Raw genomic sequence first — 15,612 nt, forward strand, 5'->3', positions numbered from 1 at the left:
ATGGACTTGTTTTTGTGAAAACTTGAGGGTATACTAACTTTTAATTAGCCATGGCTTTCCTGGAAACATGTGGATTAACAGGTCATTTAGGGCACATACCCTGAGACAACCAGAGCCAAGACACAGTAATTCAATAAATGTGTGTTTACTTTTTAATTTACATGCTCATCCCTGTCTTCACCAGTCCTACACTGAACAATGTGCATCTCTAGCAGAACACAGCGTAGTGAACCACTGCATGGCATAATATACCAGAGCTGTGTCAGAGGTTAAACTTTCAGTGAGTATCTTTTATCTCATTCTAAGAAACGACACGATGCAATAATAATATTACCAAGTTTTATTTACATAAATCATACATACAAGACCCACTAGTCATTGCTCATCCTAAGAATCACTAAGAGTTATTGCTTATTTTACATAAATCACACGCCTTTAGAGTTATAGTTTGTGCTAACAAGTGTTTGAATACTTAAAGTGATTTGGAAAGAAATATTAATGCAAGCACACAACGTACTGTCATATGGCTTTGAAAGCAATACTAGGTATGTGGATGATGAACATGTTAATAAACCAGGAGACCTGGATATGATTGAATGACTGTGCTTCAAGGATCCTACTAGGAAACAAACATTTGGTATTTTGCATAATCTCTAGGTGCTTCTACAGCAGTGTGGTTTTGTCCTATATAGAAAGGTAGACTACAGAGAAGGAATGCTGGGAGCAGCACATATACATCACCTTCAACTGAATAAACTGAATAATCAGACAGAAGCCAAAAAACAATATGGACACAATACATATGAGATATGGACAAAAGACCACTGTGAGATTAAAATGACACACAGCACAGTATACACTTCACAGGTGGAAGGGTTAGGCCTGGCCTTTTCCTGGAATGATTTGCCTTTCACTTCCCTGTATTAAATCCAAAAAAAGCACTCGAACGATGGCCCGGACACCACCAGAAGAACCTGTGAACTGAATAAGGTCTCCATACAAATTGTATAGCACAGATAACAAAACACTTGAAAAGGTTCGGTCAACATGCCTGCACGTTGCTGTGTGTTAACTACAGTTTTCAGTCTCATACTTTTTAATTCTGTACAAAATTAAGAGTGTGTGTAAACATTAGGGCAAGGGAAATGTTCTGTTGGTCATCAGCAGGGAAACATTGGCACAGGTGAGCTTTCAACCAAACATTTCTGGGAAAAAATACACACATGAAAAATATGTCCATTCATTCAACCATTCATCCATCATTCAGCCGCAGAATCAAATCTTACAAAATCCAACTACAGCAGAAATCCCCCTCTGTGAATACGGAGCTAATGTGCACAGTGACAGACCGGGGCAGTGGATTAAAGTACAGTAATTGGAATTTAAATTAAATTAAAAAAGGAATGATATATTTTGTCCATACATCATATAGGGTTGTCTTTTTCTGACACAGCAGGTAAGCTTGTAAACAGCACACACATGCTCATCACATCTCCAAAAGAGATGGCTTTGGTCATGGTGGCTGATTTCTAGTTTACAATGAGTTGGTGGTTCCACCTGGTGGCTACATTAAGCATCCTCGGAGTAAACCAGCCAGCCATGGCTGCTCAGCAGCATTCACCACATTGAGCAGCTAACATTCTGCTTCTGAACAGGACATTTATGGACGTTTGAGTGCATGATGTTCCTGTTATACTTCAGTAGAGAAGAGAAGGCTTTGACGTTTGCTGTCGGGTGTTGGAATGCTCTCCAGCTGGAGGAAGTAGAGAAGGACTTGCACCTATGGACACAGAAAAGGTGATCAGACCCACACCACTAGTCTAAACGTTGCCGGCTCACTTATCAACATTCTGACACAAGCTTTACCTGAGACATGACCTCTAGAGACCAGCTGTCGTTCATGGAGATTGGCTGTGAGCTGTTTGAGATTTTGCTGTCTTTTTCAGAGGGCCGAAGCAAAGTGGGGCCAAAAACTGTGGCCAGATTGTGCAAAGACATCTTGTTGACGCTCTCATTTTCAGTCACCCTGTAAGAAAGCCAAAAATGACATTCAACCTATAGATACACTACAAAATCCCAACCCAAACAGATATACACACTGACATACACCTGGTACACAGATACACAATAGCTGAAATACTATATTAATTGTGACGTCTTTTACCTTTTAAGGTGGTCCAGCAAGAAGAGAAAGGTCACCAGATTGGGCTCTGGTAGAGACAGCAGCAGGTTGAGCATGCAGCTCTCCTTGGCCACACTGTCAGAGAGAGCTGCAAGGCAAAGGTATGTCAAAGTAAGTATGACAAGTATGTGCTGGTGCCTGCTGACCACTGATGCAAAGATAAAGAAGTGGTGACTGACCGATGCCTCCAGCAAAGTTGGGGTACAACTCATCAGTGAAAAGAGGCTCCGGCAGCTCGCGGAAATACAGCTTCAGTGTTCCAGCAATGGCGTTTACGTCCATCTCCCTCATCATGACAGACACGTCCTTGTTATCTGTAGGGCAGAGGAGACAACAGTCACACAATGGGCTTAAAAAAACACTTGTGAGCAGAGTATGACTATGAGCTGTCTTTAGGTTTGTCTACATGTAAAGTATCTCTTCTTTCCCAGCTGCGTCTGTCAAAGTTTAAATAAGAAATCAAATTCAGACTGAACTCACTTGAATCAAAGGCAGCCTTCAGAGCCTGGATGTCAGTCGCGACGCCAGACACTCTGTAGATTCCCACCTCCTCCATCCCTCGGCGCTCAATCTCCTCCACACACTGTCTCACAATGAGGGGAACCTTGGAGCGCTCTCGTCTAGTGAGGTCACACAGAAACAAATCAACACGTTATTTAATTGCTTTAAACACAAGAGACCAAGCTTGAAATAAAGTTAGCCTGTGCTATGTCACGCCCTTTTGTTTGCTGTCAATAGACCAGGCTTTCCAGCAAAATGCCACCAGTTGGTACGCTGTCCAGAGGCTAATGGATGCTAATATTGTCTTGACTTCACACATTGTGTCTAAAATGGCCATAAACACACAAAAAACACATCATGAACTCACTTAGTCACTACGTTGATCTTCACTCCAAACACGCCAGACTGTTTCCGTGAAGGCATCCGCTTTAGACTGAACTCTCTGCTGGTGAACTTCATGGAAAGCTTCACCTCAACCTGAAACGAGTTAAGAAAAACAGCTATTTTAGACAACTCATTCATGTCAGCTAAGCTAGTATGTGTAACCTTTGCTGAACAGCAGACAGGCTACAGGTGACATGAACAGGATAATGATGAATGCTAAAATGCAGTGTGAGTCAGAAAACTGACTCACTAATGTCAGTTTCACAACAGCAGCCACGAAGGGGGATGACAAGCAGCAAAGGGCCAAAGGTCGGATTCAAACCCATGGCCACATAGTCTCACTTTAATGGGTGTATCTGTGTTTTCAGTGTTATCAAACAGCTCTATTTCGGCCTATCCACCCACTACTGTTGGATAGCAGTTATCCTTTACAACTTGTATTACATAAATCACTTTTATCAACAATGTTGGCTTATGGTTAGATAGTTAGATATACTTTATTGTCCCCATGGGGAAATTTGACTTGAGTCTAAAAAGCAAATTTCTTCATGGCTGGGAGTTTCTAATTTGGAGATTGAGGTTAACAAATGATGCCACTTAGTTTGTACCCCTTGTGTGTTGTTAATAGGAACTAGATTCAATATTATAAGGCTGCTTAAAACACACTTTCAGTTTTGTGGAACCTTTTTTTATTTGTCAAAACAGGTCTAGCTAAAAAAAACTATACCTAGACCTGTTAGATGTGGACCTTATTAACTCTGGAGTCTACTTTTCATTATAGTCCAAATTTGACCACTGTAAACTGGTTTTGAGCTAGACCTGGTCCAATGTGGTCTGGGTGCAGAAAAAGCAGTGAAATGCCTTCTTGTTTCCGGTTTCCTGTTCTTGTTTGCAAAAATAGAATAAAGGCTTCACAAATCTAAAACTGCTCTAAATATAGACTTTACAGTCTCTATGTTAAGTTTGTCCAGCTTTGAAGAGTCTAGCTATAGTGGTTTTTGATCTAGTTAAATAAATAATATTTTTCACTAATCTGAAAGTGGGTTTTAAGCTGCCTTAAGGCTTTTAATATGATATCTAATACAACCACAAGTGGTACAAAAATGGAGACTCTGCTGCAAAATATCATCACTTTGTCTCTTTTTACTGGGTTGGTGAAAACACTTACCCCATTCATGGCAATGACTGTCCTCTGCCAGTCTTTATTTTGCAACGTCTGAGGATCCAGCTGAAAAAAAAAAAGGTAAAGTTTAATTTCAAATGTCACTTTTAATTAATTCAGATTCGGATAAAAAGCAGGGAAATATTTTGCCTATATCAGTGTTAAAGTGAGATGAGCACAATGATTATAACACTATAAGTGAGCACTGTAATTATCTAGTGAATTGCAGTGGGACGAATAAGTATAGGTTAATAAATGCAGTTAAATATGAACATCACCTGCTCAACTACTCAGCCTCACATAAACAGAAACTCCATATGGCCAGGTAGAGTTAACTCGTGTCACTGATCTATTTTAATCATCTGACTAATACCGCACTGCCAGGCTTTATTCACAGTGATCAGGCATGAGTAACATGAATACATCATGTCCTCACCACTAAGCACTGTGCCTGTCTAATATGGCAGATGTTATTTCACCCAAGAAACCATCAAATCTCATTCAGATAATCCTTTGTTCAGTGAAAATACATTTTTCTTTTATGTAATTCTTTTGATCAAAGAGATAAAAAAAAAAAGAATCACAGGCTGCACAATCTTCTAAAGCTCAATAACAGAAGTACGACACAGTGTATGACGCAAACAGAGTGTGAAACATCAACAAAAAATATGAGAAAGCAAGAACAAGTTTGTCCTTAAAGGCAGGTTCCCAGGGCATCCCATGTAGGTCTGTCCACAGCTCACTGTCCATTTCTTTACCTTCGGTCTGAGCAGACTGCTGCGGACTCTGTCCCACAGGCGAGCCCCTGTGCTCGGGGTTCTTCTTGGACCAGTGTCCCCCTCTTCCTCTACGCCGCTGCCGGCCTGATCCACACTCTCCTCCTCATTAGGATTACTCTCACTCATTCTTTCTGGCATGAGCCTTCTTCAATTCTAAAATGTTGCTTTCACGGACTACTTGCAAACAAAGAAACCAGCGCTGCTCCACAGACGGCACTATTTTCTAAACCGCGGCACTAACAAGAGTAGCAGGTCCTTCTTCCCTGAACATCCAGCCGTGGATTAGAATCTTGATGATCTTCACTGATGCAGCCTGGCTGAATCTTTACAAAACTTCGTGTCATCTTCACGTCTCGGCATTGTTAGACTCCAGATCATTTAATTCCAGTGAGAGTTAGAAAAGGAACAAAGCCCAGCAACCTGCCCACCACGCTTGCATCTGTGTTGTTCTACTTCCCAGATGGATTTGGGGGATTAACTCCTGAGAATCCCCTCCTACCCTCATTACCAACATGCTCACGCCTGCCGCTGTGAGGAGTGCTGGCTGGTAATCTACCCTCTCAGGTAGCGTAAACAGGATCCTCTCGGGCCAATAACTCATTAGTGCTAGTGACCTTTAACACCAGGCTTCTTCTTCCCCAGATCTGAAACAATATTTAAATCCACAATATAACCTTTACATGAAGTGTTGCCCTCGCCAGAGGCTCTTTTTTCAAAATCAAAATAGATCTTTTCTTTTCCCACAGAGCAGGTGTTAAGAACCAGCCAATACAATTTCCTTCTCGTGGGTATGAAATGTATTGCAGGTTATTTAGAGTTATTTGTTAAAGGGTGGAGTTGGGGCTGGAGTTTTCTGAAGTGTATTCATAATTCATATATAATTATATTATCAGGAATTTCCAGTTTTCACATCTCATTGTAACTAAAATATGTCGCTTTGAAAAATTTCCAAACAAAAAGTGGCAAATAAAAAAAAATAATAATAATAATGAAATGAACAATGGGCAACATTAACTCTTTTTTTTTTAAATCGACATTTTGGTTAAGTTTGATAATGAAACAGGAAAGGCAGGAGAAAGAGAGGGGATGACACGCAGCAAAAGGCCCAGGCTGAACTAGAACCCCGGCCACCAAGGCAAGGACTCAGCCCCATCATGTGCTGCACCAGGTGAGCTACCTGGGTGCCACACCTGTAGTCCTGTATGCAAAGCTTTTTTTCTTTTTCAATAATTATAAGCCCTCAAAGTTCAAATTTGTTGTGTCATTGTCATTTCTTAGGTCCTTAAGCCCAGTCACTGAGTTTTAAGGATAAAATCAATCTCCATACCATTGATGTAAACATCAGCAAAGCAGCAAAGGGGCCAACATGACACAACCGGTGTCATGAAAGTGCTTTAAATACCTGACAGGTGTTCTATCTCCAGTCTTTGGCTCCTGAATAACAGGGTAAGTACCTGACTGAGGATGGCAGCACTCACAGGCTACTTTCCTCTCAGACTCGACAGTGTTTTGACTCACCTGTCCAGCAGGGAAATCCCTTCATTGGCTGATCAAAGAGCTTTCTATGTCTCTCTCGCTCTGTCGTACTCTGGAGCTGTGCCAACGGCTACATTTGGTCAACCCAAAGTCTAATCCGCCCTCTGTCACAACACACTATCACAGGTCAGGCTAAAGTGACCCACCAGCAGACCTCATGGCTCACTTCTTTTTCAACAGCGAAGGGCCCCACAGGGTAGGATTAGCCCAAAAAAAGGTCCTGTGGTCAGCAGAGCAAATAAGTCACCACTGTGGAGGTACTGGAATCAATAGAGGGAGCAAGTTCACTCCACATAGGCAAGGTTTGTTTTTACAACACATGTCAGTGGAACCGTATAGATTTGGGGTCATACTGAGTCTGTAAATATTGATTTTTAGTTCCTTTTTCTGCTTGGGTGCCACATGGGATACAGTATGACGTAGAAGAGGTCCAAGGTTCTTCAGGAAATTGAGAAATATTTTGTATATAGTGGCAGAATGTTTAGAAAGCTGCTGGAAAGTGTTCAACTTTTATGTGCTTGACATTTTGGGAAATACACTAAAGTAACAATCCAAGTTGGCTGATAAGTAACAATACATTGCCATACATGCAATATGTTTGAGGCAGTTCAGCAAAAAGTTATTTTTCACTGTAAAGTGTCTCACCTAGCACATACAGTATCCTGTTAAAAATGTATACTGGTATTACTGGGTATTTAACTGAAACTCAAACAAGTCTATGCTAAGGCATTTGGCTGTACCTTTATTTGTCCTTTTGCCATGATCTTGTCTGTCATCTCTCCGTCCTCTTTGCTCTGCTTGGTTTTGTTGCAGCACTTCTCATAGCAGAGCAGCCTTAGAGTTTGAGAGCCCTCCAGTTCAATCTCAAACTCCTGGCATGGAAACAGAGCAAAGGCATGTTACTGTCGGTTTCAGCCCAGTTCACAACAATGTACTTTTATTTCATACAGTAAATCCATTGGCTTTTTCAAAACTGATATGATTTCGTACAGTTATGTTTAACACTGCCCTTTGAAGACACACAGCAGTGGACAGTGAAGGTGGACACTCTTTCACTTTCTCCACTCTGATCTGTACTCTCACCTCGTTCCAGTTGGGCTCTGTAGAGTCTCTGTACACACGTGTTTTGGCTTTGTTGACAAAGTAGCCGAAGGAATCCACCTCCAGAGAGCAGTAAAGGTCTGGTGGGCACAAGCAGAGGTAGGGTTTAACTGTTGAATCAGCTGATTGAGACATGTCTGCATGATGTACAGTGTGAGGCCTCTGGCTGCAACTGCATGCTGGTCCGGCCACAACTCTCTCTCTGGTTCTAATGCTACTGTAAATTAAGAAATGACAAAGAGGAGTGGACTCCCCACTGGTTGAAACATGCCACCACCTAATGCCTGTCTACCTTTTGTGACAGAGAGTACAGGCTAGAGTTTGAGCAGGCAGTGATTGAGAAAGACATATTTGAGGCTGCTTGTACACAATGTTCCTGGCTAATCCCACTTGTTCCCCTGCAGCTGCCCTCCCAGCTGACAGCCGCAGCCGAGGGCAGGGGGGGGGGCGGGTACAGCAGATGAGTCTGGACTGACACAGATGATGTGACACCACGTGCAACCTCCAGAATTATCAGTGAGATGGTTTATAGTCAAAAACAGGAGGATAAGTCACTTACTTAAGCTCTGTTTCAGCCCTGACGCAGAGTGGACAATGACATTTAGGAAGCCGTACAAACCAGAAGATTCATCATCTGTGGAGGGCAGGGTTCAGATTATACAGGTTTATATAAACTACAAAACTCTGGGTATACTAAAATGTGTGTTAAATTCTAAAAAGTACAACACACTGTGGGCCTTACCTTCCTTATTCATGGTCATTGGAATCGTGTGAACAGTCTGGAGTTTCACACACGAGTTAGTGAGCATCTGCAGCTCCAGAGAGGTCAGAGAGAAGCTTTTAAAACCTGCAGCACACAGTTACAGTCACACAAATATCACATTAGAAGTGTTTGATAAGCAATCGATTTAAAATGACAGGGCTTACAAAGTCTTTTTTCTATTTTCTACAGTACCAACTAGCCAACCTCAAATATTCTCTTAAAAATCATATTATACTATATTCTATTGTTAACTTATATGGGTAAAAATCACAGAATTAAAAGGCATTCTGAGAAAGCTGATATCTATTCCAAAAAATACTTTATGGAACAATCCTTGGATAACTCTTCAAACTGTACCATTAAGCAGATTTACATGGAGGAATAGAAATTGTTAATTGGAAACAAATGTATTCCTTGGACTGATTTGCAAAACAAATTTAGTCTGCTAATGCACAATATTTGAAGTGCATGCTACTTAAATCCAAACTTTTGATTTATATTCATTTGGACAGCAGAGCAAAGCATCCTGCAGAAATAATAATCTGTAGACACTTTGTCGCAACCTAGAGTACATTTTGGAAGCAAGATTTAAGGAGGACTTAGTTTAATTTAAGGCAGAGAGATTGTTGGAATTTAACAAGAGATATTACGGTCAATAGAAATGAGCATTTAATCCAGTATAAAATAAGGTACAGTTAATAAACATGATGTAATATGAAATGATTCAGGGAACTGAATCATTAATTCATCCACACTTTTAGGGATTGTTGCAAATTTCATCAGCTTAGGTTTGATATAGAACAACTGCATTATCAGATTGACATTGAACTTGTTTGTTGTATATATGGGGCAAATGTGTGCTGTCGTTAGGATTGTGGGTCTTTGGTTTGTTTATGTAGGAGGTGAATATGTTGAGAAATTGAAATGAACAAACACTGTTATGATAATCCTGACTCTCGAATAGAAAGTGCCAGACAAACTCACACTTCTTCTGCTGCTCGCGAACAATCTCCCTCCACTCAGCACGCTCATAGTCAGAAGAGATGAGGAATGTGAAACCCTGAAACAAATGAAGGAGTCATACCCTGTATTTTAATGCACTCTCATGCTGTAATGTCACTCCTGTGAACAGCAGAGGGCAGCAGAAACCAAATGAAAAAGTTGTTCATTGCAGGTACATATTCCCAATGATATTTTACATGCATCAGGGAATCCAAGAAACATCTTTCATCAATCGAAGCACACTAGATTTTACTCATGTCTGAATAAACCCTCTTAAAGACTCACCTTGCCGTTTCTGTTGGCCACTCTGAACGCCATGTTGGGTGACATAAGAAGCAGCAGAGACTCTTGTTCTGACAACTTCTTTCTCAGTCGCTCGATCACCTTGGGTCCTTTGGTGGTTCTCTACAGATGGACAGTAAACAGGGTTACTGTAGTACAGAACATGTTGTCTAGACATTTGTTGTATTCACATGTGATAATCTTTGAGTTCCTCATTTTATTTTAGTTTGTCTTTAGACTTTGGTACAAAGTTATTATTGTTCTGCTGTTTCTACAGTCACAGTTCCTTCAAATCACTAATAAACTCACAAATCATAAACTGTATGTTAAATCCTGTCATGTTTTGTGATGGTGAGCTTATCCTCACCTTTTCTCTTTGGATCTCGTTCTTGATCTGGGATATTTTGATCTTCATGGCGTCGATCTCCTCGTCCTGGACTAGAGGGATTGGGGTGGACTCACAGTCCTCGATGGTCTGGAAGGTCAGATCAGCCAGTGGGATGTACCACTTACAGTCATACTGTTGCCCTTTTCTGTTGGAGGATAAGATGTGTGCGAGATGACCCAGTAAGTGTCATGTTTTCCTGCTTTTTCACCAGAATACTTTATTGCCTTTTTTTTTAGCAGTGTGAACCCAACAGTACAACTAGCCACAAGCAAACATATCCAAGAACTGATGAAGGGACCTTTATCTCCCACTGCAACCACAAATTTTCACAATGACACACTTCTATTTTCAGCAAAGCACAATTTATGTTAAAAAGTTTAATGTCTGTCTAAGGGCAGTGACTCTCTCTCTTGAACCAATGGATCTTCCGGGTCACAAGCCTGCATTTCTAACCCCGGGCTGGACGCCGACCCAGACTCACCCTGCAGCCTGTTTCTTCAGCTTTGTGCAAAGCAGCAGGTCTGTGAAAAGGAAGACGTGACGGAGTTTCCTGGAACCTTCGACCAACTCCACCATGAAGCGATCCCTCAGCAGCTGACGGTTCTGCCAACGGGAAATGAGGAATCACGTCATTACAATTGTAGTAGTTGACTTTCATTTGCCTCAGATACAACCCCAATAATCTTAATTTTTCACTAGTTAAAACTAACGAAACTGAGCAATACGAAGAAGTGCTGAAATTACAGTATATAATCTAAGTTTGACATTGGGGTTCAGTTTAAAATGGTTTCATTCTGGGTTCACGAACAATGATTTTGTGCTGATGTATGTACATGCTTGTAATTACTGTACAGCCTGTGGTGTTGTAACTGCTGTCGGATGAATGCTACCCAACCTCATAGTGAAGGTAAACAAAATACCCGCAACAATAAAACATTTGTGATGTGACCAAAACAAAGTAGTAAGTGTATGCAGTATGTTTCTTCAACCACCAGCAGATGTAATGATGCATTTTCAGACTTTTCAGACTACTTCCACCTTCCATATTTTTAGCCATGCTAGCCAGCTTAGTTCTGTGGGTGGCAACATCAGTCCATCCTTAAGCCACTATGATGCAGAATGAAATGTCTCGACAACTATCAGATGGATTGCCATGAAATTTTAGTCTAGACTCCAAGTCCTGCTCATTTTTGTGCTATCGATCATTTCACACAACCATTAATCATTTTTGTCTGCTTTTATATTCATGACAAATATTCTTGCTAAACTAAATGGTGAGCGAGGTAAACATTTTATCTGTTAAACATCAGCATGTTAACATTGTCACTGTGGACACATTAACATTTTGATCAAAGCACAGCTGTGTCTAAGTACAGCCTTACAGAAATGCTAGCATAACTGTAGACTGGTGTTTCCCAGAGCTACACTACATGCTAATACTAGGTTTTGAGTATGGACTGTGTTCACACTGGAAAAGTGACACAATTAAGTATACTCTAAACCCAACACTTGGATAGTAAATGCTGTTGATTGACACTGTTCTCCCACAATGCAATGAACAAAGGAAAGTTGCTCACAGCTGAAAAAAGAAATTGATTGAAAGGTGGTGAGACAGCTCCAGAAAGAGAAAGTAAGTATTAAATCTTAAAGGTCCAGTGTGTAACATTTAGGATCTACAGGCAGAAATGGAATATAATATTCATCATCACCTGAAAATAAGAACCATTGTGTTTCCGTTACCTTAGAATGAGCCGTACAAACTCCGCCATGTTTCTACAGTAGCCCAAATAGACAAATCAAACTGGCTCGAGTTTTGCAGCCATCATAGTTTCTCCTAAGACGAGCATTGTTCAAACTGGTTTCAATCTGCAACTTCACTGCAAGATGCCACTAAATCCTGCACACAGGTCCTTTTTTCGCTGTCGATTTGAGTTTAATTTTTAGTGACATTCAAAACATTTAAAATTAAAAAAAAGTTTCTTTTCTTATACTAACTGCTTAAACAGCACACTTTTACAATTATTATGTAGTGCATACTGTAAGGAATTAGTCATGACAATGAATCCTAATTTCAGAACTTCCTCTAATCTTCATTGATCCATCTAGCCTGAGGTTATAGGCGCATGTGATGACATGAGCTCTTTCTGCAGCAATGTGTATCTAAATTCCCCTTCTGCATTTTGACCTCTGGGCTGAGAGTGTTTAAAGTGACGCTGCCTATGTGGGACTTCACGCCATCACACGCCAACCAAAGCTCGACAAAAACAAGGAAATCACTGCGCCATGGTTTTCCTCCTCTGTTTTCTGCACACTCTAGTTGTTCGCTGGCTGGTTACAGGCCTGCTGGCAGAGCCCTCAGACACGTTCAGTACTGTCCTGGTTTCAAACAAAAGTGGTAGGGTGACATCCGCTTATTGTTTTGTGACACAAACATGAGCACAAATAGTCAATAATCCAATTGGAAAAACAAAAGCTGTCTCTGCACAGAGCTCCAACCCTCATGACACTGGAATCTGTTTTTTTATGCACTGTAATGAGACGTTGAGCAGCGAGGCATGTAAAAGAAGTGAAGCTAAACAAACCCATGGGTTTAAATGGCCATGGTAATTACAGGCAGCCACGGTGCAAAACATCAACAATGGGTGCAAATTTAGTCAAGAGCTGATCACGTACAACAACAACAGCTCGTATTTTAAATGGATTGTCATGTGCTGGGTTGTTATCTGTCAGTCTCTTTGTGGGACTTCAGCCTTCCTAGACAATATACAGAAGAATGTTCCCAAGATCTTTCTTTGATTTAATATCCCACCCTAGTTCCCAGGAAAAACAGAGGAAGTTCTTGGTCAGGTCATCTGAATCAGATGCATGTTGTGTGTGTGTGGGGGGGGGGCACAGGGGGCAGGAAGCTCGGGTAAGGCGGTACACGCCCAGTGCAGAAGGCTGGTTAGACAGTTAAGTTGATAAGAAGCACTGCAGGTCATTTCTGGGAAGCAGAGTTGACACTGCGGCAAGGAAGGATGGGAGTGAGCGTGGAGGTAATCGACAGGTTTTCCTGGTTTGCAACACAGAGACCCCTTGCCTCCAGTGTTTGCACTGCTTTGTCACGAGCTTCCTCTACGCTCCACTTCCTTCACAGCTAAAGCAGACAGGCTCAGATGAGTCAGCAACAACTGACTCACACTCCGGTTTTATTACAGCTTCCAGACACCTTGTGCTTCGGGCTTTTTACTGTCAACAGTAAAGGTATGACGCACATTATGGGGGAAGATATAATCCTCAATTCCATAATGTGGCTGTTTCAGTGAGAAAATCAAATGAAAATGTTTAAAAACTACTGTACAGTGAGTTTCTAAGTCCATGTAATCAAGTGTTCTGTCAATCAAGAGCTTTAGTAACATATTCTCGCAGAACATGGAAGCCCAATTCCCTTTATACGTTTTAGCCACGCAAGCACACTCACTCTATGGAGGGCAGCGTCAGTCTGTCAGTCTGTCCACCACTTTGTTGCAGACTGAAATATCAATCAACTTTTGGAAAAATTGCTTTGAAATTCGGAACAGACATTAAGCCACGCTAAGGATCATTTGTAATAACTTTGGTCTTCCCTCTACTTTTATTATTATGCTGTTTATTGTTACATTTTTCCAGTCGTATAAATACCTGCAAAACCAATGACATTCTCCTCATCCTCAGTTGTGCTTTATGTTTGTTGCTATTAAGCAAATGTTAGCATGATAACCCGCTAAACTAAGATGGTGAACTTACTAAACCTTACCACCAGCTAAACATGACTGTTAGCAGGCTTACATTAGCATTTAGCTCAAAACACAACTGTGTCTGAGTACAGGCTTACAGAGACGCTAGCATGACTGTCGACTCTCTGTAGACTTTTATTGCCTCTGTTGGATATTCAGAAAACATATGCTGTTTGTATTCCAAAATATTGTTGCGCAAGAGTGAGCAGACCACCAGAAATGGGTGAAAGTTAGTGACGCATATACTGGACAAATATAAAGGCATATAAAAGCTGGAGCAGCCCAGGGAGTCAACATTGTGGTGTGTACTGTGCCAACACACCATTCACAACACTGAATTTGACCTTGGCAGAGGGAACATGTGCTCCACAAACGGAGGCAGAACATACCATTAACTTATTCGACTTTCTTCTACACTCAAGCCCTTGGTGAATATTAACTACAACCTGGGCTACATTCAGTCAAACAGGAATTGATGGAATTTATTTTGGCGAATAACCAGCAAATCTAGTATCAATCGAGTTCCTCACTTTCAAGAACTCAACTGAAGACGCACTAGCTGGTAGTACGGAGGGGAAGCTGACCCTTCTACCACAATTGATTTTTCAGTGGGTCTGAGTGATATTTATATGAAAAAAGTGGATTTATCCAACAGGAGTCACACTATAATCCTATGGTGATGAAGTGACTCAGCTTTCCACACTGACCTCTCCCTTCTTAACTGTCATGGACTGTCTACGCGGGGTGATCTCTTCATTGATACTGGACAGGAAGTTCTGAGAGATGCGCAGTGCATCCTGAAGCAGTGGATAGTCCGGGTGGCTGGAGGGCGTGTGCTTCAGGAGGTCCTAGAATAGTAAAAATTACGACAAATTCAGTCCCTTTAAGTCACTTCATGCAGACAAGGTGTTGCTTCAGATTGGACAGATTGACTTACATGCAGAACGAGTGTGCTGCGCGTCACTCTGTCCACAGGTTTGTAGAGAAGAGCTGTGGAGGAGGAAGAGTCAGCTCAACAGGCCTAGTCACAGCTCAGCTACATATAGCAATATTGATTAATGTGGAGGCTGGCCATTCACTTCACTCAGTACTCACTTTCCAGTGAATTTTTAGCCGACTGGTCTTTGCAGTCCTTTGTGCTTTTGACCTTGAGATTCTGTCAGGGAGATAACACCAGAGGGAATGGTGAGGAAAAAATACCCTCATTAAATCCCAGCAACTGCCCCACAGTGCAATTAAAACAATCAGCACTGCTGTAAAGAGCTGCATGGCTCTTTACGCGGTGAAGACTGCTGAAAACTGCCCTGTCATCACTTGTCCCGGGCAGCTGTACAACATCAAATACTTGCCTGCTGCAGTCCTGCTGCGCGTAGCGTGATTACATACCTCAGATATCTCTGCAAACTGAGCGTTTGCCTGGCAGCACTTGTCCGCCGTCTCCACAGCAACCTTATAGTTATCCACGAAGGCTCGGTACACTCCAAGCTGGCTGGCCTGCAGGACACAAGTAGAGTACGGATTAGATACAGATTTTACAAGTCTGTGATTTCCACTGGGTACTTTGCAGTGTCACTGTATGCTGTGCTCAGGCATTACAGATGGAGTGTGATTCAATGTTTGCTCACGTGTCTAAATATAAATCCATGTACGTGTGTTTTTAATCTTTTTCAAACACTGAGGTAGCTCTTATTCAGCGACCTCCTATAGAGCGTTTGGTTCTCCTTTACTGCCAGAAATGTGGTGGAGCGAGGCTTTTATCTGGCCGGGAGATGACTCC

The 15,612-nt window shown here is 41.5% G+C and overlaps 1 protein-coding gene across 2 annotated transcripts in view; it reads right to left on the reverse strand.

The window, feature by feature from the left end:
- Positions 1 to 325: 325 nt before the first annotated feature.
- The window catches only part of si:dkey-91m11.5 (PH_BCR_vertebrate and RhoGAP_Bcr domain-containing protein), a 34,251-nt gene continuing 18,964 nt past the window's right edge, over positions 326 to 15,612 (reverse strand). The window contains exons 5-23 of one of the 2 annotated variants that reach the window (XM_051421997.1): positions 15,222 to 15,329; positions 14,931 to 14,991; positions 14,773 to 14,825; positions 14,543 to 14,683; positions 10,562 to 10,683; positions 10,060 to 10,225; positions 9,696 to 9,815; positions 9,393 to 9,468; positions 8,388 to 8,492; positions 8,205 to 8,279; positions 7,628 to 7,725; positions 7,285 to 7,416; positions 4,236 to 4,295; positions 3,051 to 3,160; positions 2,663 to 2,802; positions 2,362 to 2,496; positions 2,165 to 2,270; positions 1,867 to 2,026; positions 326 to 1,780 (exon numbers count right to left, since the gene is read on the reverse strand). In XM_051421997.1, the coding sequence (XP_051277957.1) occupies positions 1,691 to 1,780; positions 1,867 to 2,026; positions 2,165 to 2,270; positions 2,362 to 2,496; positions 2,663 to 2,802; positions 3,051 to 3,160; positions 4,236 to 4,295; positions 7,285 to 7,416; positions 7,628 to 7,725; positions 8,205 to 8,279; positions 8,388 to 8,492; positions 9,393 to 9,468; positions 9,696 to 9,815; positions 10,060 to 10,225; positions 10,562 to 10,683; positions 14,543 to 14,683; positions 14,773 to 14,825; positions 14,931 to 14,991; positions 15,222 to 15,329 (2,058 nt within the window). In that variant the 3' untranslated portion in view covers positions 326 to 1,690. Of the gene's footprint in view, positions 1,781 to 1,866; positions 2,027 to 2,164; positions 2,271 to 2,361; positions 2,497 to 2,662; positions 2,803 to 3,050; positions 3,161 to 4,235; positions 4,296 to 4,987; positions 7,245 to 7,284; positions 7,417 to 7,627; positions 7,726 to 8,204; positions 8,280 to 8,387; positions 8,493 to 9,392; positions 9,469 to 9,695; positions 9,816 to 10,059; positions 10,226 to 10,561; positions 10,684 to 14,542; positions 14,684 to 14,772; positions 14,826 to 14,930; positions 14,992 to 15,221; positions 15,330 to 15,612 lie in introns of those variants that run through there. The other variant, XM_051421998.1, reaches the window with a different exon arrangement.

The sequence above is a fragment of the Dicentrarchus labrax genome, unplaced genomic scaffold (genome assembly GCF_905237075.1).
Source record: "Dicentrarchus labrax unplaced genomic scaffold, dlabrax2021, whole genome shotgun sequence".
NCBI lineage: Eukaryota > Metazoa > Chordata > Actinopteri > Moronidae > Dicentrarchus > Dicentrarchus labrax.